The sequence below is a fragment of the Malaclemys terrapin genome, chromosome 12, assembly GCF_027887155.1.
Source record: "Malaclemys terrapin pileata isolate rMalTer1 chromosome 12, rMalTer1.hap1, whole genome shotgun sequence".
Lineage (NCBI taxonomy): Eukaryota > Metazoa > Chordata > Testudines > Emydidae > Malaclemys > Malaclemys terrapin.
The window spans coordinates 4,024,173-4,046,655 of NC_071516.1; the positions used below are offsets into that span (position 1 = coordinate 4,024,173).

The 22,483-nt window shown below is 54.5% G+C and overlaps 1 protein-coding gene across 1 annotated transcript; it reads left to right on the forward strand.

Moving 5' to 3' along the window:
* Nucleotides 1–1,271: 1,271 nt before the first annotated feature.
* On the forward strand, nt 1,272–17,520 carry LIME1 (Lck interacting transmembrane adaptor 1). The gene is made up of 6 exons (XM_054045791.1): nt 1,272–2,614; nt 5,657–5,804; nt 8,052–8,103; nt 9,660–9,747; nt 10,196–10,647; nt 16,581–17,520. The coding sequence occupies exons 2-6, from the start codon at nt 5,707–5,709 to the stop codon at nt 17,010–17,012; spliced, it is 1,122 nt and encodes a 373-aa protein (XP_053901766.1). The 5' UTR covers nt 1,272–2,614; nt 5,657–5,706; the 3' UTR covers nt 17,013–17,520.
* Nucleotides 17,521–22,483: the final 4,963 nt, after the last annotated feature.

Genomic DNA, 22,483 nt, shown 5'->3' on the forward strand with positions numbered 1-22,483 from the left:
CTGAACCTTTTCCAATTCCAATATATCTTTTTTGAGATGGGGCAACTACATCTGCAGGCAGTATTCAAGATGTGGGTGTATCATGGATTTATATAGAGGCAATATGATAATTACTGTCATCTTATCTATCCCTTACGTTGACTGTCTTTCAGAAGTTATCCCACAATGCCCTGCACTGACAGTACAATCGATACAAGCGCTCCTGGGGAGGACGCGCACCACCGAAACAAGAAGCTAAGTGTAGACACACTTAATTTTGTAGTGTAGATGTGGCCTAAGAGAAACCCCTGTGCACAGTGGTGGTGGAAACCATGCAAGCACCCTGCTTACATGCACCGTGCTTAGACGCAGTTGCTAGTGCCCTGTCAGGGCCAGGCCCATAGATGGTAAGAGGCAATAGCAGATTCATATCCCGTGTCACAGGAAGTTTTGCTAACCCCTTGTGCCGTTGCACAGTTTGCTCTTTTCTGCAAAACCTTGCACGGCGGTGCACTCTCTCGTCTTGTTTCTCCTGCAGCACGTCGGATGCACTGGAGACCACAGTGAGCGCGCTCGGGGGGGTTGGCAGGCCAGGTGGAGGGGAGCTGTGGCTTTTTCGTTTTGTGGTCCTGGTGCAGGGGGCATAGGAAACTGATTGCCCCGAGAGATGGAAGTGGAGCCAACCCAGAGAGGATGTGACTACATGCCTGCTTGCATGCAGGAAAGCCTCAGCCCCTTGGGGACGGCATTGGGGTGCCTGTTAAAGGGGTCAGCAGCCCTACAGCTTGTTACTGCGCTGCTCACGTGGCTGAGTCCCTCTGTGCCATGTTTAACACCTGGCTCCTACTCGTGTGAGTGGGCCAGGTTCCAAGCCTGCTCGTGAACAGGGCTGTGAGGCGATGGTCAGGCTCAAGCAGGTTTTAAGATGGCTCTTCTCCCAGCCTGGCCACTCCTCCCTCCTAGCCCTCTGGATGGGAGAACATCCCACATCCCCTGTGCCATGTGATGAACGCCCCCAGTCCTCTCCCACTCGCGCCAGCAGCTTGGGCAGGAAGGGACAGCAGACGAAACTTGCCTCCCGTGCACTGCCAGAAGCCTGGCTGTGTGCCATGGGAGGCGCCAGCCGACCAGCGCGGCTGCATGGAAGCACTCAGCCCCTCTGAAGGGGGCAGGTGGGAGCAGGGCACTGCTCAGTGTGGGTCTGTCTGCGGACTGTGGGTGGAGCTAGATGCAGTCACTGGTTTGCAGGCCTAAGGAGCTCCCGTGAGAAATCTGGCTGCGCCCCAGCCCTGCGCTGCCACTGAGGATGTCCGGGGGCTGAAGCCCCAGTCTGGTCTCACTCCTCAGGCCAGCAGGGGCTGGGCAAGCTGCCTCAGCCAGGGGAAATTAGCAGAGGCCAGGCCAGGAAAGGAATTTGTTTCCAGTACCAGATGTGATGTGTGCAGGGGCTGAGAATCCAGCCAGCAGAGGCTGCGTCTTGTCTCTGCCTTTTCCAGGCAGAGGAACGGCTGGCCAGTCCTCTCGAAAAACCCCATCCTGGTTATTGGGTCCCCTGGGCACGGACAGCATCTGAACCACACGGACAGCATCTGAACCAGTCGGTGGGGCCATACCTTGAGCACAGGATGCGGCTGGGCTCACACAGTGGTGACTTAGCGTGCATGGGAAGTGGAAAAAGGCCACACCAGGACAGCACTGGATTCTGAAATAACACAGGGCGGGCTGAGGTTCAAAACCCGCTGCATATCTAGGGCAAAGGGGGGTGAGCCTGCAGCCCTGCTCTCCCCCCCCCCCCATGGAGATATACCTATCTCATGGAGCTGGAAGGGACCCTGAAAGGTCATTGAGTCCAGCCCCCTGCCTTCATTAGCAGGACCAAATACTGATTTTGCCCCAGATCCTTAAGTGCCCCCCCTCAAGGATTGAACTCACAACCCTGGGTTTAGCAGGCCACTGCTCAAACCACTGAGCTATCCCTTCCCCTTCGTTTTGTCCCACATGAGTTTGTTCTCCCTTCCTTATAAGCCCCTTTCTGACCTCAGCAAGGCTCAGCTCTCACTGTCCTATCCAAGGCCGGAGAGGGGCTGCTTTCTCCCTCTGGCGCGACCTGGTCTCCAAGCCACGGGGCCACACTCCGAGCTGGTGTCCGTGATGCTGCGATGGCGTTAAACCGGCTTTAACTCCGTGGAAGCAAGCGCCATTGCACCAGCTCTGAATCTGGGGGTTGGTTTGCCTATAGGACTCATGTCACGGGGAAGCTGCTGCTCTACAGAGCTTAACTTCTTAAGGTCCTGAGCCTGGGTGGGGGGAGTGCCTGCTGAGGCCACAGGATCAGGCCCCAAGGAGAATACCAGAGCCACTCCCCTGTACACAGCTGCTAAAGTAGGTCTGGTGGTTGGCTGCGCTGTGGGAGGCGGGCGGTGCGATTGACTGTGAAGCCCTTATGGTTTCCTGTGTGCTGACACAGAGCCTGTTTGCCTTCCCATTGTTACTCACCCCACAACTCGAGCCTGCTTCTGTGAGAGGCCGTGGAAATGTGCGGCAGCCGAGCTCTCTGACAGTGGGCACAGCATTTCCACTCGCCACCCCGTCCCCGGAGCCGCGAGACCAGGGCCTCGATGTGCCGGCCAGAATGGTGAGTGGGGGGAGGGCGTGGGGAAGGAGCGGTTGGGTGACCTGGACGCACGAAGGAGTCTTGCAGATAGGCCCTGGCCCCAGCTGGACTTGGCCTTGTCAGGCCTGTCCACACAAGCCATATGCGCACGTTGGGGCACCGGGTTCCAGTGCCAGAGGGCCCCCTTCCACGTCCTAGTGGGCTGACTCCATCTGCCATGTCCACCGGAGGGGGCGTGTGACGGTGTGGTAGCTGGGCTAGTGCAGGCAGGCTGTTAATGGCAGAGGGTTTCTGTGATGTCCTGGCAGAGTCCGGCAGCGGGCACATGGGGGTACGAGCTGTGTCCTTCCGAGGAAGGACAATGGGATTGCAGGGCGGGATAGGCGATGCAACCACCAGACCAAGGTCGGGTGCTCTGGGACTGGGAGCTCCCAGATAGCCCTCTTCCCATGGCAATACTTAATGCCAATCTGACTCTCCCTCACACATTTTTTGCTACACTGAGGCTCCCAACTTTGCATGAACCCAATACCCAGGCTGGGGATTTCAGGCTTGGGGGCTGCCTCTCATTTTAGGTTGAATCGAAACCTAAAGCTGGACCCCGCCCAGAACCTCACGGCTGAAGCTCCCTGAATTTCAGGAGGATCTGACTCTCCGGATCAGAGTCTCTCCTCCACGCCGTTATACCTTTAGTTTCGGATCAGAACCAGGAGGGGCTGTTACCCACTGGGATCTCAGGTCCTGAACAGCCATTCTTGGGAGATTTGGACCTAAGGAGAAATCTCACGAGAACAGACAATCTTGCAAGGTTTCCACCAGTGGCTACCAGAATAGCTTGTGGGACAGAAGCACCATGGACCCTGAATCCCAGTCTGGATTCAGCCTGCAACTCCCATGCCCGCTTGAATGCAGAGCAGATGCCCTGTTCTTAGCCCCGCTCTGTGTGAATACCAGGCTGATCTGACTCCATATTCATTTCCAAGCACATCACCCCTGTGCTGGCTCTGTTAAGAACTCGCTGACAGGCCCGATTGAAACTTTCCCTCCCCCCTCCCTTTCTGATTCTGCTGCATTAGGTGGGTCAGAGTTCAAATGCCATCTTATGCTCTGGGCCCCCATCTTTTTCTCTTCTTTTCCCTCCCTTCCTTTCTTCCAAGCAGGTGCCATTACTCCAGCATCGGGCTGGCTCCAGGACAAAGTGCCACGGCTCCAGAATTCAGTGGTGTCATGTCCACTTGGGCCCGGTATCATTAGACCCCGGCTTATAGTTGGGATCCCAATATTGGCAGCCCCAAGCATTCAAAGATCAGGTGTCAGGCACCCAGAAATCATAAGAGTGGCTTAAAAATGACAAGATTTTGAAAAATAATATATTTGGGGTCCTTTTCCTTGGCCTCGTGCTGTTTGAGTCCTTAGGGAGCACTTGGGTCATGTTCTTCAGTGTTTCTAGGCAACCATGTGGGCTAGGAACTTTTTCTTTTAAGTGGAAGCTGCGATTGGCACCTAATAACGTGATGCCCCCCAGGAGCTGGGGCTTCAAGAAAAGCACCAACTGGAGCCAGCCTCGTGCTAGAACGGTGAGACTTAGCGATGCCGGAATCCACCTGGCTGGGCCGTGCCAGGAACGGCTGCGTGGGATTCTCCCCTGGCTTGGCGCAAAGCGGCAGCAAGGAAGAGGGAGCCCTCTTGCTGAGCTGCAACTCTGCCTTCCAGGTGAGGAACGGCATCCATCCCCCAAAACACCTTTGCCTGGGAGATCACAGGCTCACAGCCCGCTCGGCCCCAAAGGCCGTTTGAGAGAGAGTGCGTACAAGATACAGCCCCGGAGCCCAGAAACTCAGCAAGGAGGGAGATCTGTTTACTCCAGCCATTCAGCATGTGTCTAGGAAAAGGGGAAATCAGGCCGGCTCTGAAGACAGTGGCAGCCCACAAGAATGCTTTGACTCAAAGCGTCCATTGACGACCGCTGCTTTTTCTTCCTTATGGGCTCCCCCTAGCGGCAAATCATATGAATTTCAGCAGTTCCATTCTAGGAGACTTCACTGGCAGGACAAGCTGGGTGCCAGTTGCCAAAGTGTAATTCGCGAGGCAGATCCTTTAGGTGGCTATTGAGTGGTTAGCACCTACCTCCAGGGCGGAGCTGCGCACTGTGCTGGGGTTTGGTCCGTTTTTGTTGGACTCCACATCTGTGCTGTCGAACTACCACACGAGCTGCAGCAGGAGAGGTGCCGCTTTGGGAAGCGGACGTAGGAGGAGCAGGAGATCGGCTGCAAGGATTGTGGCTTCCCATCCACGCTGGGAAGATGCTGTTGTAGCTGCATTCAGCTAAAACCCTTGGCCCAGGTAATGCGACGCGCTGGGCCAATCAGAGCCTGAATCCTGGGCTGGGCTACGGAGCGTGGATACATTGCTGCCAGCTCAAGACGTGCCAGCCAACTGCTTGTTATGGTGCTTTGTGCTTGGGATAGACAGGAGGCCAGGAGTTGCTGGGGCCTGGCATCGTGCTCAGGCCGTCAGACCTGGCTCTAAATGGACAACCTACCTAATTCTCAATGACTGAGGGACGGCCTCCACTCGTTGAGATAGTTTGCTTTCCACAACCAACTTCTCCTGAGTGATGTACCCGAGTATTTGGATTCCAGTATCTAAACTGTATTGTTAAATCTATTCACCGAAATGTGGGTTATGGCGAATTATGTGCTCTACGTATGATGTGACTTTTCAAAACTAACTCTGTATTTGTGAAAGCAGCAAAGAGTCCTGTGGCACCTTATAGGCTAACAGACGTATTGGAGCATGAGCTTTCGTGGGGGAATACCCACTTCGTCGGATGCATGTCTGTATTTGTGGATAATCTAAGCACTCTACCCAGATGTACAGACACTCCTTTCTCAGCCTATGTATTCTATCATTTTTTTTAACATTAGCTTAAATAACATTTTTAAGCGTGGCACTATTACTTTCCTTGCTTGCGTGGTCCCCTGCCCGAGACGGGGACATTAGATGGCATGCCCTCTGCATTCTCCTTAGGGTGCACTAATGACCCATGTTCTCTTCCCGCAGATCTCCGTGTGAAGTGGATTTCTGAAGTGGCTCCAGACCGTGCTGAAAGGATGGCTGGGCCCCATCTGCCCCCCTTCACTGCCGCTCTGGGACTGGCATTGCTTGGTGTCCTGGTCTTCCTCTCAGCCCTGTGTGCTGCCTGCAGAAGGTACATGGCTGACCCTCCCTCTCACAGCGTAAACCGTGAGTCAGGGTAGAGCAAACCTCAGGAGTTTTGCATGGGTCATGGAAGGGTTAATTCATACATGGATCTCCTTTGGCTTAGGTAGTGGCAGTCTGTATGTCGGCTCCTCTCTCCCTCCCCCCCAAGTCCTGCTGTCCCTCAAATGCAACCAACCGTGGCGCCGTGCATGCTGGGGCAAGGCTGTGGGAGCTTAGCTGATGCTGTGTGGATCCCCACCTATCCCTGTAGCTCAGCAGTGCAGGAGTAGGGGGACCCCAGTGCCCAGATTTCAGTTGCCTGGGATGAAACCCCCAGCTGCAGACATGCAGCTAGCTTCCAAAAGCTCCCACCCTCCTGCTTCACTTCTCTCCCCTCCACCAAGGACTATCCCTGTCAGGTTTGTGCCCCAGCATCAAAGCAGGAACAAAGCTCCAAGCCAGCGCTGCACTGGCTGCAAACACATGAGTCACAGGCTAGGGAGAGGCCGGTATCTCCCAAACTGGCTGCTGCTTCCAGCCAACCCAAACCACAAGCCACAAAGCCCAGCCAGGCTCCCGGTTCCCAGAGCAACTCCCAGCCCTGCAGAGGGCGGGGATGGGATCCAAATCCGCCCTGTGCTCTCGGCTAGGACTGCGTCTCTCCCCTTGCTTCTCTGATGCCTGCTCTCCAGGCCCCAGCGCTTCCCTAGCAGAGCAGCTGCCCCTCGCTGTCGTGAAAAGGGGGCTGGACGTATCTGTCCCGGCTAAGTACAGTGAGACCTGACTTAACCCCCCACCAAGGGACCGGGAAAGATCTGTCTCCTTGCAGAGGCCAGACTGGATTGTCCTGGGAAGGGCCTAGGGAGGCTTAGGACAAAGGGCTGCCCACTGGAGGTGGGGTTGGGCCGTTGCTCCCAGTGTCACCAGGCCATGTGGGTGGGGTGCGGCTAATAGGAGGAATTGGCCCTTATGCCACCACAGAGATTCAGAGCAGGGAGGTTAGGGGAGCCTGAAATGCCAGGGGGAAGTGATCCCGGCTGGGCAAGGGCTGGCTGGCCAGGAGCCCGGTCGCAGCTAAGCTCCCAGCGACACCCCTCCGCCCCTTGGCAGCCGCACGAGCCCAGGAAAGCGGCCAGGGCCTGGAGGCGTGGGTCAATCCCACCAGATCCTCATTAAGCACTTCCCATAGGCTGATGTGTAAGGAGGGCACGGCACAGCTGCGGAGATGCCAGGCCCTTTGAAGAGGGAGCCTTGAGGTTTCCATCAGGGTTAGATGCAACTGAGCACGTCGAAGGTCTTGTCAAGGTAAAGGGAGTGGGCAGGATTCCTACGCCAAGCGCAGCAGGAGCAGGCAGGGCGCCCTGCAGCACCAGGCTGTCGGAGAGCCCAGACGTGCAGGGGAGCAAGGGGGGGCCAAGTGGCAGCCGCCCTTAGGAGAGCAGTGCTGCAGGAGGTGCAGGGAGTGGGCGTGCCACCTCCCACCGTGTTCAGGCCTGGCTAGCGGGGGCACTGGAAAGATGCGAGGCAGGACAGTCACAGGGGTGTATGGGCCCAGTGGATCCGGAGCGGCGGGCGTGCTCACGGGAGCGTGTGGGCGTGGATGCAGAGTGGCGGGCAGGCTCCCGGGCACAGGTGCAGTGAGGCGGGCACAAACGCGATGCACCGTGTTGTACAAGCTTAGGAGCTGTGCAGTGCCAACAGGATACCATGTCACGGGCATGCTGCAGCTGGTGCCCGCACAGGCAGGATGTGGTGTGTTCGTCTGACTGAGCCGCGCAGCTGTACGATGCACTGAGTAGTCTCAGGAAGCCGAGAGCGCTCGCTGACGGTGCTCTCATTAGGATCATGACCACTGTACCTGCAGTAGGAAACGTGGCCTCAGATATAACAGTGATGGGCACAGTGTAAGACCCTGGATACAGTACACCTGGATCCGCTGGGCTAGCCGTGAGAAGCAGATTCCTCGGGTGATTAGTATTCACCAGTGCTCCACAGAGACAATACGTTAAAGCCGAGGCTTTAGAAAGTGACCTGTGGTTTTGGGTGCCCAGCTAGAGATGTGTCACTGGGGCCTGATTCCCAGGGGCAGGCTGAAAATCGGGCCTGTTGGAGGCCTCTCCACTTGGGCCCCCAGAAACGCTGATCACGTTTGAAAATGTTGCCCTCCAGGCCACAGGAAAGCTCTTCTCACCTGGTGCTTGTTGGCGGATCTTTCGCCACCATCCAACCTTTGGCTTAATCCCTCTCCTTGCAGGAAAGCTAGGAAGAAGGTGGTCCCACCGGATGGGGTGAAGCTGGTAGATGTGGTAAGTGTGCACATTGGCTAGATAAGCTAACGGCCCCAAAGCCACGCAACAGCCAGTGGGAACTGGCCTGGGGGAGCCCGGCGGCACTGCCTTAGGAAAGGGCCGGGATGGCCGTCTCCTGGACAGCAGCTGTTGCAGGAAAAGCTCTAGAAATGAGCTGTCTTAGAGCCCCATCCTGCACTGAGCACCTCCTCCTGGCTCTGTGGGAATTGGGGGTGCGCAGCACCTAGCTAGGACTGTCTGGAAGACTCTGGGGAAGACCTGTTGAGGTGGAAGGTGGAGCGAGTCTTCTCTGCAGCTGAGCCGGGAGCCAGGTTCTAGCCGACACAGGAGTTTGTTCAGAGGCAGTAATTCAAAAACACGAGCAGCAGGGAGCTGGAGTGCTCGTTAAACAGCCGGGACCGGCCTCCACCAAGCGTATTACGTGCGGGGAGAGGGCTCTGAGCCCGAGCTATTGCTGGATGTGCGTAAATCAGAAGGGAAAGTTCACCAGCACTGCACTAGGCAGCTGGAGCAGGCTTGCCGGGCGGAGCCGTTCGGGGAGGGCCTGGGACAGTGCAGCCTGGCTGTAGGGCGCGGTGCCCCCTCTCCCATTGTGAGGGATCCCACAAAACGGCCGCAGGGTTGGTAAATGCAAAGTACTGCACATTGGAAAACATCATCCCAGCTACACGTACACAATGCTGGGTTTAAATGAGCGGTTACCGCTCAGAGATCTTGGCGTCATCGTGGACAGGTCTCTGCAAACGTCTGCTCGACGGGCAGCGGCAGTCAAAAAAGCGAACAGAACGTTAGGAAGCATTAGGAAAGGGACCGATAATAAGACAGAAAATTTCCTAATGACACGATATAAATTCGTGGTACCTCCACCCCCCGAATGCTACGTGCAGTTCTGGGCTCCCCATCTGAAACAGATATATTAGAATTGGAAAAAATACAGAGAAGGGCAACAAAACTGATTACGGGTGTGGAACAGCTTCCATATGAGGAGAGATTAGAAAGACTGGGACTGTTCAGCTTGGAAAAGAGACGACTGAGGGGAGACATAATCGAGACCTATACGATCATGAATGGTGTGGAGAAAACGTGCAAAGAAGTGTTGTTTACCCCTTCACATAAGACAGGAGCCAGGGGTCACCTAATGAAATGAATAGGCAGCAGGTTTAATACAAGCAAAGGGAAGTACTTCACCCCACAGCACACAATTAACCTGTGGAACTCACTGCCAGGGGAAGTTGTGAAGGCTAAAAGTATAACTGGGTTCAAAAAAGAATTAGAGAAGTTGATGGAGGATAGGCCCATCGGTGACTATCAGCAAAGATGGTCAGGGATGCAATCCCATGCTCTGGGTGTTCCGTAACCTCTGATTGCCAGAAGCTGAGACTGGATGACGCGGGATGGATCACTCTGTAAATTGCTCTGTTCTGTTCATTCTCTCTGGGGCAGCTGGCACCAGCCACTGTCGGAAGTCAGGACACTGGGCTAGCTGGACCATCAGTGTGGCCGCTCTTATGTTATTATGAGTCTAACTGGTGTGTCTCCTCCTTTCTTTGCAGTCGTTGCTGAGGCAGATGCAGCTCCGATCGCTCAGTAAATCTGACACCAAACTGCATGAGCTCAACAGGGTGAAGCGCACGGACGAGCGTGAGTGGCTGTAAATTTCTATGGTAGCTGGAGCTGAGGTGCAGAGCGATCCGGCGGCTCTGGGGCTGGGAGTGCACCAATGCAAAGGGAGATAGTGGCTGTGCCCGCGGGGCAGCGCAGCCTTCCAGCTGCAGGGATACGGGGGTGGTTCTCCTGACATCCTCTCTGATAGGGCCGCATTGCCTGCCCCTGGATGGCTGGTATATTCCTGCGATCACACAGGATCGTTGCATGTGCAAGTCCTCCTCGTTAGCATGAGCAATGACACTCGCTGCACGCTGTGAATGAGCTTCCTGGTGAAGGGGGATTGGCAAGGGCAGGGTATTATCATCACTTATCTTTCTAACTCTGCTTGGTGAGTCCACTGAAAGCCAGCCAGCCAACGTCCCCTACAAGAGCTGGCTGGCTCCAACGTGGACTCCTCACACCCCTTCTCTTCTCTTCCCAGACCAAAGACCAGCCAGCGTGGATTTCCTTTACCCATCAGGGTCTTTGGGGGATGGAGAAGGAGCCGTGCATAGCTCGAGCTTCAGCATCCTGCTGCACCGAGAGCTGCCCCAGATCCCCAATTCCAACCCTTCGGCTGATGCCCTGAGTCCTGACCAGACCTACTCAAACGTGTCCTTCTTAGCCCCGCTGAAACCAGCCCCGGAGTCGCTGTACGAGTGTGCGGCCGTGACTCAGGAAGGGCCTCAACCAATGCCCATCTTGGGAACCCCAATGGAGGCTTCCCCTCTAAGCGAGGAGGACAAGGCAGTGACGGCTGAGTACGCCTGTGTCCGCAAGGTGAAGAAGAATTTCCAGCCAGAGCTCCAGGATGAGACACAGGGCGAATCCTCCGTGGGGCCTGCAGACCCAGAAGGCTGGGAAGGAGCTGCCTGTAACCCCGCAGCAGTGAAGGTACAGTAACATCCATCACCTCCTCCCGCGCTGAGCCTCACAGCGCTGGGGGACGGGAGACGGGCAGTGTCGGTGCTGGGTGGGTAGGAACACGCCGCCTGGTCCTGAATGGAAACCCAGAGCTTGGCTTGCCATTATCCAGGGGGTCGCATTGTTCTTTATTTGTGAGGATTCAGGTGGCCGGGGAGATCTGTGGAAATGGTTACAAATCCCGCCAGCCTCCTGAATGTCGGCAGAAAGGGTATATTTATTAGCAATAGCACCGAGAGGGGCCGTTGTGCTGGGAGCTGAAGAAACACAGAGCACAAGGACTGACAAGCCCCAAAGAGCTGAGTGCTTTATTCTCTGGCCCTTGTTATACAGGAGGTTCAGGGTAAAGGATCTCGCCTTAAACTCTATGAATCTACCGATTTATTTATTGTTTGTCAGCCCCTTCCATTTGAAATGTCTCAGTTATCCAATCAGGAAGCAGAAATGGCCGCATGTGACTTTGGCAGCCAACCACTTGCCATGAATAGTGACTAGTCAAAGCAAACAGTGTGGGAACAGCCCAGAGTTTGAGGATAGTCATCCAAACTCATCACCTCTAGTAAAGAAAGGTGAAGGAGGTGGGAATCGACTTGCAAACCCACTGTCATGGAGATTGGGTCCCTCCTGTGGAAGGGGGGAACAGAACTGAATGCAAGAAGGAAGCCAGAAGCTCGGGATAATTTTTAAGCTCTCAGAAAGTTCTAAGTGGAACTAGAGCAGGAGGCCCCAGAAGTGTCAATATTGTGCCTGTGAAAGGCCCAAGTGTTGGGAATTGCGTGCGCAATCTTAGTAAATGCACATGCAAATGTACATGCAGTACTGAAAACGTGGGCCTTGATTTCTTTCCCCCTTAAACTGGAGTCCCACCGCCTTCCCTCCCCCACTAAAGAACACACTTAACCAGTGTTGCTGTTGCTTTCATTCTGGGGAGGGGTCTGGGTGCAGACTAGGTGCAAGATGATCCTTGGAAGGTTTCCTTACAGGAAGATTCCAGGTCCACCTCAAACAAAGCTTGATTGGGCTGGTGCTGATGCCTACTGGACTAAGATTCTAGGTCTATTAAATCCTCTGCTCCTAGGCGTGCCACCCCCCAGCCTGTACTGGTGATCTGACCTGCCTTAACCACACATCAGAGCGGGTTTGGATTAACTCTGGATTTTGCCTGTGCTTCGGGAAGGAAGTAGAACAGTTTATCCTGTCCTCACTGTTGTAACCGGGCATCTGCTGGGCTGATGAGTAGCTTATCAGCTGAGTTCAGGAGCTTGCAGGGGATGATTTGTGCAGCAGGGTTCAAGGGTTCACCACGGTCCCTAAGGCAGATCTCACCTTGGGGGATCACTGGGGCATCGGGCAGCTCAGTCCAGGCCTTATCCAAAGCTCACGGGAGGAAACAGGAGGTTTTGCTTTGCTTTAGGTAACCTGTGGCTCTGGCCCTCAGGATTCAACTCCACAGGTGGCTGAGGGGATACAAAATTGGGCTGGGAGAGCGAGACCCCTTGGAATGATTCAGGGAAAACACTTCCCTTAAACATGTGCACACGTCTGCACGCAGAGCTGGTGAAAATCTTTCTGATAAAAAGTTGGGGGGGAGGAGAGGTTGGTGAAAGTGTTTTTTCAGCAAAATAAAACTTTTTGCAAAAAAAAAAAATAATAATTTTGGTCAAAATTTTCCAGCCAACCATTCTGAGCTGTGCGTATGTGTTTTGGTGGGTGAAATCCCAGCCTCTTCCCCCTTGTTTTTCTTCCTCCCCCAAACGTTTTCCACTGGAAAACGGTGGGGGGATGTTTTTATCCACAGAAAATTGCCAGTCTTTTCACCAATAAACACACATTGTGGGACATTTCAATTAAATGAACAAACGGTTTGCTTCTGTCGACATTTTTGTGAAATATATTTGCCCTTTTTAACAAATACCAGCGCTGGGTGGGTGGGCGTGAGCTTGATGCAGACCTGGCTGTAGTGGCAGGCACTCATCCCAGGAGTGCCCCCTGGCAGCCCAGTGTGGAACCACACTTATGTCTGCCTCGGTTTCCCCTAGTAAGCTTTCAGTACGTTCAATGAGACTTGTATACAGTGAAAATTGCCCCTTCAGGGGGTCTGGTTTATTAAGCATGGTATGTAAAGAAGCCGTCTCCTTCTGCTCTAAGTCTCCAGGCTTCTCCACTGCCTGGAGCTCTGCAACCTCTCGTCTGTACAACTGGAGTCTTTGTCTTTCTCCTCGGGAGCTTTCTCTCTTTGCATTCTGGGGGGATCTGAGCAGATGCCTCTGCTCTCCAGGGTGGCACCACTGGGAGTAGCTTCTCTCTCCCCCGGAGCTTCTTCTGTCCTGGGGCCTCCCGACTGAGTGCTCATAACCCTTTATACAGCCCAGTGTCGGGACTGGGACAGTTTGATCTAGTGGCCAGAGTCAGAGTCTAAGCCACGGGTCAGAGCTGGAATCGGGGAGCAGTAGCCATTTGGGAAGTCTCTCAGTTGCTTGGACAACTCCCTGTGCGTCCTTCTGGCTTAAATAGTATGGTGGGGCCAGTCGTCATCCCCAGTCTGGATTCTTGTGGGCTGGGGTCGAGTTCTGCTAGCCCCTCACTTCCAGCTATTCTGGGTGGGCCGGTGGGAAGGCTGCCTGGCACCTGTGAGCCCTTGCACCCCGGTGTTCCGTAACTAACTGCAGCTCAGCGACTTGTCCAATTAACTATGCACAGGTGGGTTGGCTTGTTCTCCCTAGTGGAGCCGGTCACAGGGAGACTGCCTGGCCGGCTTCTCAGAAGCCAGTCCCTGGGACAGAGGCAAATCTATTCACTTCAGTCGATTTGTCTCCCATTTACGCCAGGTCTGAAGTTTTGCAGAGGGTGATCCCTGCAAAGAATGGGCCAAGGCCAGAGCAGGGGTAAGCCAGGATAACGCTGGTGACTTTCGTGGAGTGGCAGGTGCTTTGAGCAGAGCAGAATTTGCCCTGTTTGTTTTTATGGCGAGGGATTGCCTAGCAGGGCTGCACGTATCAGATATGCAAGAGGCTTTTTTCCAGCCTTGCCCAATTCCCTCCTCCTTCCTTGTGGTCTCGGAGCGCAGGCACCATCTGGATAATGCTCCTTCCCCTTGGTGAGTTTGGGTGATGGCCGCGGACCTGGCCATGGCTCAGCTGAGAGCTGCCAGCAGGTAGATTGTTTCCACCGCAGACAACGGTGGAACTGTGGGAAGCTGGTGAGCTCCGGGCAATGACACAAGCAGGCACCAGTTTGAACTTTTACCCCCAAGGAACTAAGAACTCAGGAATGCTGGAGTCACGGGATTTTAAGTCTCTCATGCAGCCTGCAAGAGGGGCCAGTGGGTAAAGGTGGCTTCTCCGCAGGAGGGGGCGGATCTCTGGTTGCAGACTTGGGCCCAGAGGAGCAGCTAGCTACACCTGGACTTGGCCTGGGATAGAGCGCCGCAGGAGGAGGAGAGAGGGGGGAGGGAGGCCGGCTCAGTTCAGTTTGCAAGAGGCCAGACCGGGGTCCAAACAGGAGGAACCGAGCCCCTAAGCGTGTCGAGGCAGAGGGAATTCAGCGGCAGATTGCCCGTCCTTCTGTCTCCGCACTGTGTTATTTTTCAAATCCCTCCTGTCTCGCCAGCTTTCTGGCTCCAGCGTCCGACGGGGTTTCCTGGACTGTTGCTGGCTGGTCCGTGGCAGCATCTCCAGCCGGCCCTGGCGAGGATTGTGCATTTACAGGGACCAGAAGGCAAAGGAGCATTAACAGCTTCAGAGAAAGCCAAAGGCTGATTGTTACAGTCCCAAGCCCCAGCGGCGGGGGCGGTGGGGGGATGTGAGTGCCAGCAACATCTCCTCCTCAATCTCCCGCGGGAGCATCCAGAGCCAGTGATGTTCGCTGAGTGAGCCCCACAGCTGAATAACAATATAAACAGCAGCTCCCACTCCCTGGCTTTGGGACCAAAGGTGCCTGGGCAGACACTCTGGGTATGTCCACACTGCAGCTGGGAGCTGGGAGCCAGACTGCCGGTGGCGGGGCTGACGCTGAGTACTAATAACTAGCAGTGTGAGCACTTCGGCAGCAGCGTGGGCTAGCCACGCGAGTTTGCACCGAGGGGGGAGCTTCGGGGGGCTAGTCTGAGCCTCTGCCGCCCAGCTCTTTTTCACGTGCTAGCACCTGGCTGTCGACCCTGGCTGGGTGGCACGTTCCCAGCTGCAGCACAGCCATCCCGTTAGGGAGACCCGGGCCTTCCCTTGGCCATGCCACACCGGGGGAACTGTGCCAAGAGGGGCCTGTTCTGCCGGTGCAGTAGCTCGCTTGGACCTGGGCAGATGCTGAACTTGTAGGTGTGGCGTTTGAAGGTGTAACGCACCATCGTGTGTGTTCCTACACCCACCCGCCGTGCGGCGCTAGGCCGGGCCGTACACAAGTGATTATACGTGCGAGGATCCCCCCAACGGCAGCAGAGCTCCTCCCTGCTCAGACCCTCTGTCCCAAAGACCCAGCCCCTTCAGAAAAACGCCTCCCCAAAGTGAGACTGGAGTGTGGCCAGACGTGGGCTGAGCTCCCGCCCAGTGGGCAGGGGGGGTTCCAAGGCTACCAGCCCTCCACCTGCCTGGATTGCCATGTGCCAAAGTCTCATTGCTAGGACCTGTCAGGCTGGAGTGCAGAGAGCCCCCAGCCCCTTGTGCTGCTGCCATGACGCCTGCAACGTACTTGCCACTGACCGCAGCTCGGCAGCGGATGTTCCAGGTCCTCGGCTTTTTGTGCTGTAATTTACTCACTTTGCTGTTACATCCCCCCCACCCCATTCGTCTCATCTCCCCGTGGCACGTTGCTCTCTTGCTATAACCTAGATCATGGGCTTCTATGGGCAGGGACTGTCTTTTTAGTGTGCATCTGTGCAGCAGCTAGCACTGTGGGGCTCTGATCCCCGAGGGGAGCTGCCGGGCCCTCCTGCAGTAGAGGAATAGGAATAATCACAAGGGGCAGGTGAGGACAAGACTCTGAAATGGATCCCTCTAAGATCTGAGCTTTGCGGGTTTGCCCACGGAGTAAGAGGAAGATAGTGAAAGGAGAAGGGGGTTGTTAGCTGAGTTCAGACCCTGAAAACCTCACCGGTAGATGGTGTCCTAATGGGAAAACCAGGAGCCTTCCTAGGAGGGTCTGTGGTGGGCACTGAGAAGTACTGGGCACTTTGTCCAGGGGTTTATATTGGGAGCTGAGTCAGTCCATCACCACAGCTAAAGGCTTCTGGGAGGAGGCTCCTTGTGTTTCTCTTGGATCAGATGTCTCCCCGGAGGGAAGGGTGGGAGGCAAATCAAAGGAAGTGAATTCCTAGGATCATCCCAGGTAGGAATAGGGTGACTGAAATGGCTGCCCAGCATTCCCTGTAACAAATCTGGGCTGGGACTGATGGGGGCATCTTTTCCCATCTCCGCCCCCTCGCTTCAGGTGTCCCGGGGAGCTGGGTGCGCCTTCTGCTGAATTAGTACTAGGCTATCGCCTTTCGGTTAATGCACCTTGACATAATACCCCGTCACAGGGGTCAGGGGCTGATGACTCAGGAAGTGCTTTGGGCCGCTGTTAATCCTGCTGGCAGGTCGGGTAGAAGTAGAACCTCTTTGAAATCCGAGTCTTGGGGCGAAACCAGGCAAGGCATAATGGGCACAGCTCTGCTGCTCCAGGGTTGAATTTGGCCCATTGCATATAGATCAGTCGTTCTCGACCTTTTCTGTATCATGGCTCCGTTATCCCCTGGTCTAGACTGACCTTTGCTGGGTAAATGCCTGGATGCCCTTCATTCTGTTGGTGGGATACGGTGACTTTATAAAGGAAGTGGGCAGAGCGTGAGTCACAGGCAGGAGTACACGGGCGGGTTTTGTGGGCCCACTGCTGTACAGGAATTCCCAGTAACCACAGGTGTTCTTTTGCAGGTAGAAGAAATGTACTCGACTGTGTGCAAAGCTGGAAAGAAGAAGAAACACCAAGGCTCTGCTCTGTCCCCCTCTGAAGGAATGGACACTGGGGAGACGGGCCAACGAGAACAGGGGTGGCCAGCCGCCCATCTCAGACATGTCAGGGTGGGGTATCAGTCCACACCGGGCCGAGTCTTACTCACTGAGCCCTGCTATGAGTCTATCAAGGATGGATCCTGGACTGAGCAGGGCAGGAACCCAGCCCCAGAACCGGCCTACGAGGCAGTAGATGTCAATTGGAAAAAGCCCAAGAGAAGGGACAAGTCTTCCAAGAACTGCCCCACTGAGAACTTGTATGAAAGTATCAGTGAAATGTGGGAAGGGGACCCTAGGAACACAGCTACCCTGGCAGCTCCCAATGGGTTGGAGATATACGTAACAGACTTATAACCCCTTATGTATAGCTGCCCCCTTCCTGGGAAGGTCTTTGCTCCTCCACCGAGACCTCCAGCTGTCTCAGATCTCAGCCACATGGCGAGGCACAACAAGAACATCCAACACCACAACAGTAAATACTAAAAACATCAACCTGCTCTAAACCCTCCTGCCTCAGGTCTCAGGCCAACCTGTCACTAACGGGAGTTAAACTTTCCCTGCGGGCCACGTATCCCCTTGCTCCTTCTGCAGAACTCCTCTGAAGCAGCTGGTGCTGGGCACGGTCCGAGGCAGTTCGCTGGGCTCGGTGGACCTATGGTGACCTGAAAACTACAGGCAAAAGAACTGAGTAATTCTAATAGGTGCCCACCAGGGTTTGGCATTGCTTAGGGGTTGTGCCCATTCTAGGGGGCACAGACACCCAGGTCGGGTGCCTCTCTTGCCTGAGTCTTCATGCAGGGTCCAGTGAAGCTGGCCACAGAAACCTAGTTAACTCAGCTGCCCCTTTCCTTAATAAAGAGGAATCTCCCCTATGTATTTTAATCCTGTTGTTCTGAATTTCTGCATCTGTCCCAGCCACAGGCTAACAATGCAGTAACGGAGATACCTAGAAACAGGATGGTTTTTATTGCCTGAGAATGCACATTTCGTGGGATAACGGTGCCTGTTTGTTCCTGTTGAGACGGTGAGGGTTTCCTGGGCGGGCCCTTGGAGCTCTGATTATCAGCCTGAGCTGCCCAGGGTATAACAGCTCGGGGGTAGCAAAACAAGGCAAACGTTGGCCAGATTTCTGAGTCAGGCTGGAGGGCGCAGGCCACAGTCTCTGGAGGGGCAAAAGGAGAGGGCTGGAACCTGAGGCAGTGCCGTGGATGGATGGAGCACGCCAATTGGGGCTGAATGCACAGCAGGTAGAGCCGATTTGGAGCCAGATAGCCTTGCACTCAGTGCAGGGCCTGGGGGCAAGGGGAGAAAGGTGACTCGAAGCCACCCGTACACCTCCTCCATCCTTGGGCTGAGCAGGGCCCTTTCAGCCCCGAGCAAAAACAGTGCCAGCAGGAATGGCCCTCTTGATCCTGTTACGCTGCCCAGGGACTGCCACTTGGCAACAGCCCCTCCTGCTGCCAGCCTTCCCTGGTGGTGGCTGAGAACAGGCTTTGCCCTTCTTCCACCACCCTGGGATTCTCCAGGGTCAGGGGAGTCCCCAGGGGCACAGCTTGTTCTGCGGGCGCCATGCCCGCCAGGCAGAGGGCTGAGCGTCTGGCCCAGAATGCCCATGTGCTAAGCACAGGAGTTACCGTGGGGCCCCACTAATGGGTTACGTGGAGTCACTGGCTCCTCTAGTGCTTGGAATATTGGAGAGTCCAGAGACAAATTAGCAAAATAAGGAGCGTTTATTAAGAGGGAGAATTTCTGCAGAACTGCAGAGGGCTAACGCCTGCCTTGTCAGGATCTAGGAATTTCCTCGCTTCACTAACCAATGTAGTAACACAAGAAACCCACCTTGGCTGACGACACCCTGAGGACCCCAGACACTGGTGCTTGCTGCTTGGGGAAACCAGGGCCGTGTACAAATTAACCCTTTCACGGTGGACACACACACACACTACAGCTGCCTTGCCTTAGGCCGGGTCTACACTCAAAAGTTAAATGGACCCAGCTGTGTCGCTCAGGGTGTGAAAAATCCACATCCCTTCGCAACGTAGTAAAAGCGCCCCAGGCCCTGGTGTGGACAGCACTAGGTCAATGGAAGGGTTCCTCCCTCTGCCTCGCTACCACCGCTCGGGGCAGTGGATTAACTTCGCTGATGGGAGAACCCCTCCCACCGCTGTCATGAGCGTCTACACGGCAGCATTTCCAGCGTAGAGAAACCCGCAGTCCAGCAAAGGAGGAGAGAATTCCGGACTCTGCCCCTAGGCGCCTCAAAAATGGTACTGCCACCCAGAAAGCAAGTCCGGCCTCGTCTCCGCTGGGATTCCAGCCACTGGGGCCGCGGCACTACTGCAGGGCTCTGATTGGCTCACTAGCACAGCTTACCCGCACGTAAACTGTTCAAATCATGCAGCGCCCGGGACAAGGGTGCCTGGGGCCTTCCACCGATGGCTGAAATCCCGGCGTCGACAAGGCCTGGGTTCAAGAGAGCTTGACTAGCTGTGCTGTGCAAAATGTGTGCCTGTGTAGATAGTTTCTGTGTAACGTAGTATCCTTTCAAAGCCCTTCCCCTGTAACAGAAATCGTGTGGCACAAACCTCCATGCACTGCTTTGATAGTTTGGAAGGTAACTTTGGGAGGCAGTGTTGCCTAGTGAGAAGAGCACTGAAATGGGACTCAGAAGAGATGTGGGTTCTAGTCCTGGCTCTTCCACTGGCCTGCTGGGTGCCTATGGGTAAGACCCTTTGCTGATCTGTGCCTCAGTTTCCCCATCTGTAAAATGGGGATAATGATATTGATTTCTTTTGTAAAGTGCTTTGAGATCTACTACTGATCAGATTCAGGGATTATTGTTTTCCTTCTAGATGTCTCCTGCTGGCTGTTGAAGGTCAGGAAGCCTGCAGCCCCCTGCAGTTTCCTATCACTATAATAACCCAATAATATCATTAAAGGGCTGGGAGTATTTTTATACTGGAGCAAACACCTTTTTAAACTTTCACCTAAAGAACAGTATCAGGGGGTAGCCGTGTTAGTCTGTATCTACAAAAACAACAAAGAGTCTGGTGGCACCTTAAAGACTAACAGATAGGGTTGGGTTTTGGTTTGGGGTATTTTTTCCTGACACATTGTAACACACAAACCAAACCCACCCAACACAGACTTTACTGTCCTGTCCACTAGGACGGCTTTGGGGTTAAAATAAACACAGGAGCTACATTTCACGTGTGCCAGCATGTTTGCATTACCAAAGGCGGATGCGAAGGTGATGACAAGTGGCTCTGCAGAGACTAAAAATGGTGTCGATTTGCCCCATGCAATGGTTCCCTTTGTGACAAACCTGAACCCAGAGCACAGCTGGAGGGACCAGGCAGTGCACGGAGTGGGGAGCTCTGGACTCCAGGCTGCTCCGAGAGCCTCAGGCCTGTTTACCTCCCCTGCGCACGCGCATGCTTGGCCGTTTGAAAAGCCCTGAGGTGCATTGTGGGCTGCTGGAGGTACAATCCCTCTCCCAAGTTTTGTAAATCCTACTTATTCCCAACCAGCAGAACCCCACCAGCTCCCCTGCCCCTGGAGCTCTGTGGGCCCAGGTGGGCAGAGTCAGGATTTGCCCTGCGAAGGTTTGATGTTGATACAGGTAAAACTCTGCATTCCTCAGCTGGGACAACTTGTTTTGTACTTCATTGTCTCTCTCCACCATCGAAGGAGTAGGCTAGTTTCTGGATTGCGGCTGGAGGGAAATGTTTCAGGGGCGGTGCAAACTTAAAAGGCCATTACATAGATTAGGCTGTATGCTTCGCCCTATAGGAAGCTAAGGAAACACTTACCTGCCTTTGAGCTGCCCGTGAGTTAGCAAGGGGCCGTGGCCCAGAGGTTCAGACCTGTGCACCGCGTTTGCAGGTGCCAAAGACGTGCGTTCATTTGCTGAGTACTATTGCAATTGCAGCCATTGTGCCCTGGAATCGGGATGCACAAATATGCACACCTAAGATAGATTTACTACTCTCCTTTCCCCTGGTGATCAGAGCAGGCAATCTACAGGGGTCAACAAACGTGCGGCATTAACGTAGCATATCAAATATTTTCCCCTTGTGCATTCTGGGGAATATGCAAATACAGTCATATTTGAATGCGGTTTAGCGCGTCTCTGTGGCATAGCGTTACTGCGGTGGAATCAACGTAATTCCAGTTGGTTCTGATTGAAGTTCCCGTCTCGTTTACAGTCAGTTTAACTAAAGGTTACAGAGCCCTGTAGTGGCACCTCTCTGCAAGCACTGAAACAGTGGTGACCTTTAACAGCTCTCCTGGCATCCTTGATTGTAACTGACAAAGCAATATCCTGACGAGATAGAAGTTGAGCACAAGGCACCAAGCAATTGGTGACCTTTAACCACTGTATTAACACCTCGACTTATAAACGATGCAGAAAATAGGCTGAATATTCTTCTAAACCCCCAGCCCCAGCAATGATACTGGTCCCAGTGCAGAGACCGAGCCGGCATTCTGCTTCACACGATGGGAATCACTTCGCCCCTTCCAGTGGCTTTGACCCTCTATTGAATCATGCTCAAATTTCTTTTAAAAATGCTATGCACTAAGTACACTAAGTCCAGGCAGCAGGGAGTTAATGGGCCATTCTTCGTGGGCCTTTTTGTCAGACCGATGCTCAGTGGTGAACCGCAGCCCTTAGCGCTAGAAAAGCCCTGCTAGACATCTGGTCCCATCCCTCTGCCAGACACAGTCCCCTGATAGGGGACATATCCGATAGTGAGCCTGTAGTTATAACATTAGCACACCGTGTGCTACTGCTTTGAACTTAAAAGCATGTGGCTAAGGTACTAGAGGGGGATAAATTTCTGGCTCTGCCAGAGATTTCCTGTGTGATCCTGGGCACCGCTGCTCCTCCGTGCCCCGTCCGTAAAAACGGGGATACTAATCTTCCTCTTCTCCCACGCTTGGTCTCTCTTATCTATGTACATTGTAAACTCGGCAGGGCAAAGATTCTCTCTCACTAGCGGAGCATGCAGTGCCTAGTACAATGGGGCCCTGTTCTTGGGTACAGCTTCCAGCTGCTAATGTAACACAACTGAGTAATGCTGATGCTGATGGACCCAAACCAAGTGACGTGACATTAGCGTTTGTGGGCCAGGGCTTCAGCTGTTGAAGTCGTCAGTCAGTGACTTCAGTGAAGGGATGTCAAGTGGTACCAGCGGAGCCTCTGGCCCTGGGCATTCAGCTCGTTTGTTAGTTACTGTGCTGAGCCAGTGATGCTGGGGATTAGGAAGCCGGTTCTGCTTCCCCTCCTCGCTGATTGCAATGACAGCAGCATCTACTGGCAAAGACAGTGAAGTCAGGGGGGAGCCGGTTCCGAGGGCAGCGGAAACTCTCATTGGGAATGGCTTGACTTTCGGGCCTAGCCGATCGCTGCTCTGAAGTGGTTTTTTGCCCTCATTAGCAGGTGGTTTCCCACCCCTGGGCGGGCCAAAGCATTTGGCAAGGCCTGTATGGCCACAAGCTTTTTAATCCTTGAAGTGCTGGTTGGGAGCAGGGGTGTTGCCGGCACAGGGGCCCAAGGACAGCAACAGTGGGGTTTGTTGAGGCCTAGTAACCCCAACAGGGGGGAGCAGCTCTTCAGAAGTGCCCAGTTCAGAGCTCCAGTTTTCCCTGGATGCCAACGAAACAGACTGCAGATCTCTGGCCAGCGAGCTCTGAAACCTGTCCCGCTGCCCAACTGCGTTATTTGTCACAGGCAGGCTGGATTTACCCGCGGTGGGAACGCCCAGAGCCTATGGGCTGCAATAGAACGTAGGTGAGCTCAGAAACTCTTGGAAAGACACTAG

Coding starts and splice junctions, on each gene's coding strand:
- LIME1 (XM_054045791.1), top strand. CDS start 5,707: ATGGCTGGGCCCCATCTGCCCCCCTTCACTGCCGCTCTGGGACTGGCA. Junction 5,805..8,051: donor CTGTGTGCTGCCTGCAGAAG/GTACATGGCTGA, acceptor CTCTCCTTGCAG/GAAAGCTAGGAAGAAGGTGG. Junction 10,648..16,580: donor GTAACCCCGCAGCAGTGAAG/GTACAGTAACAT, acceptor GTTCTTTTGCAG/GTAGAAGAAATGTACTCGAC.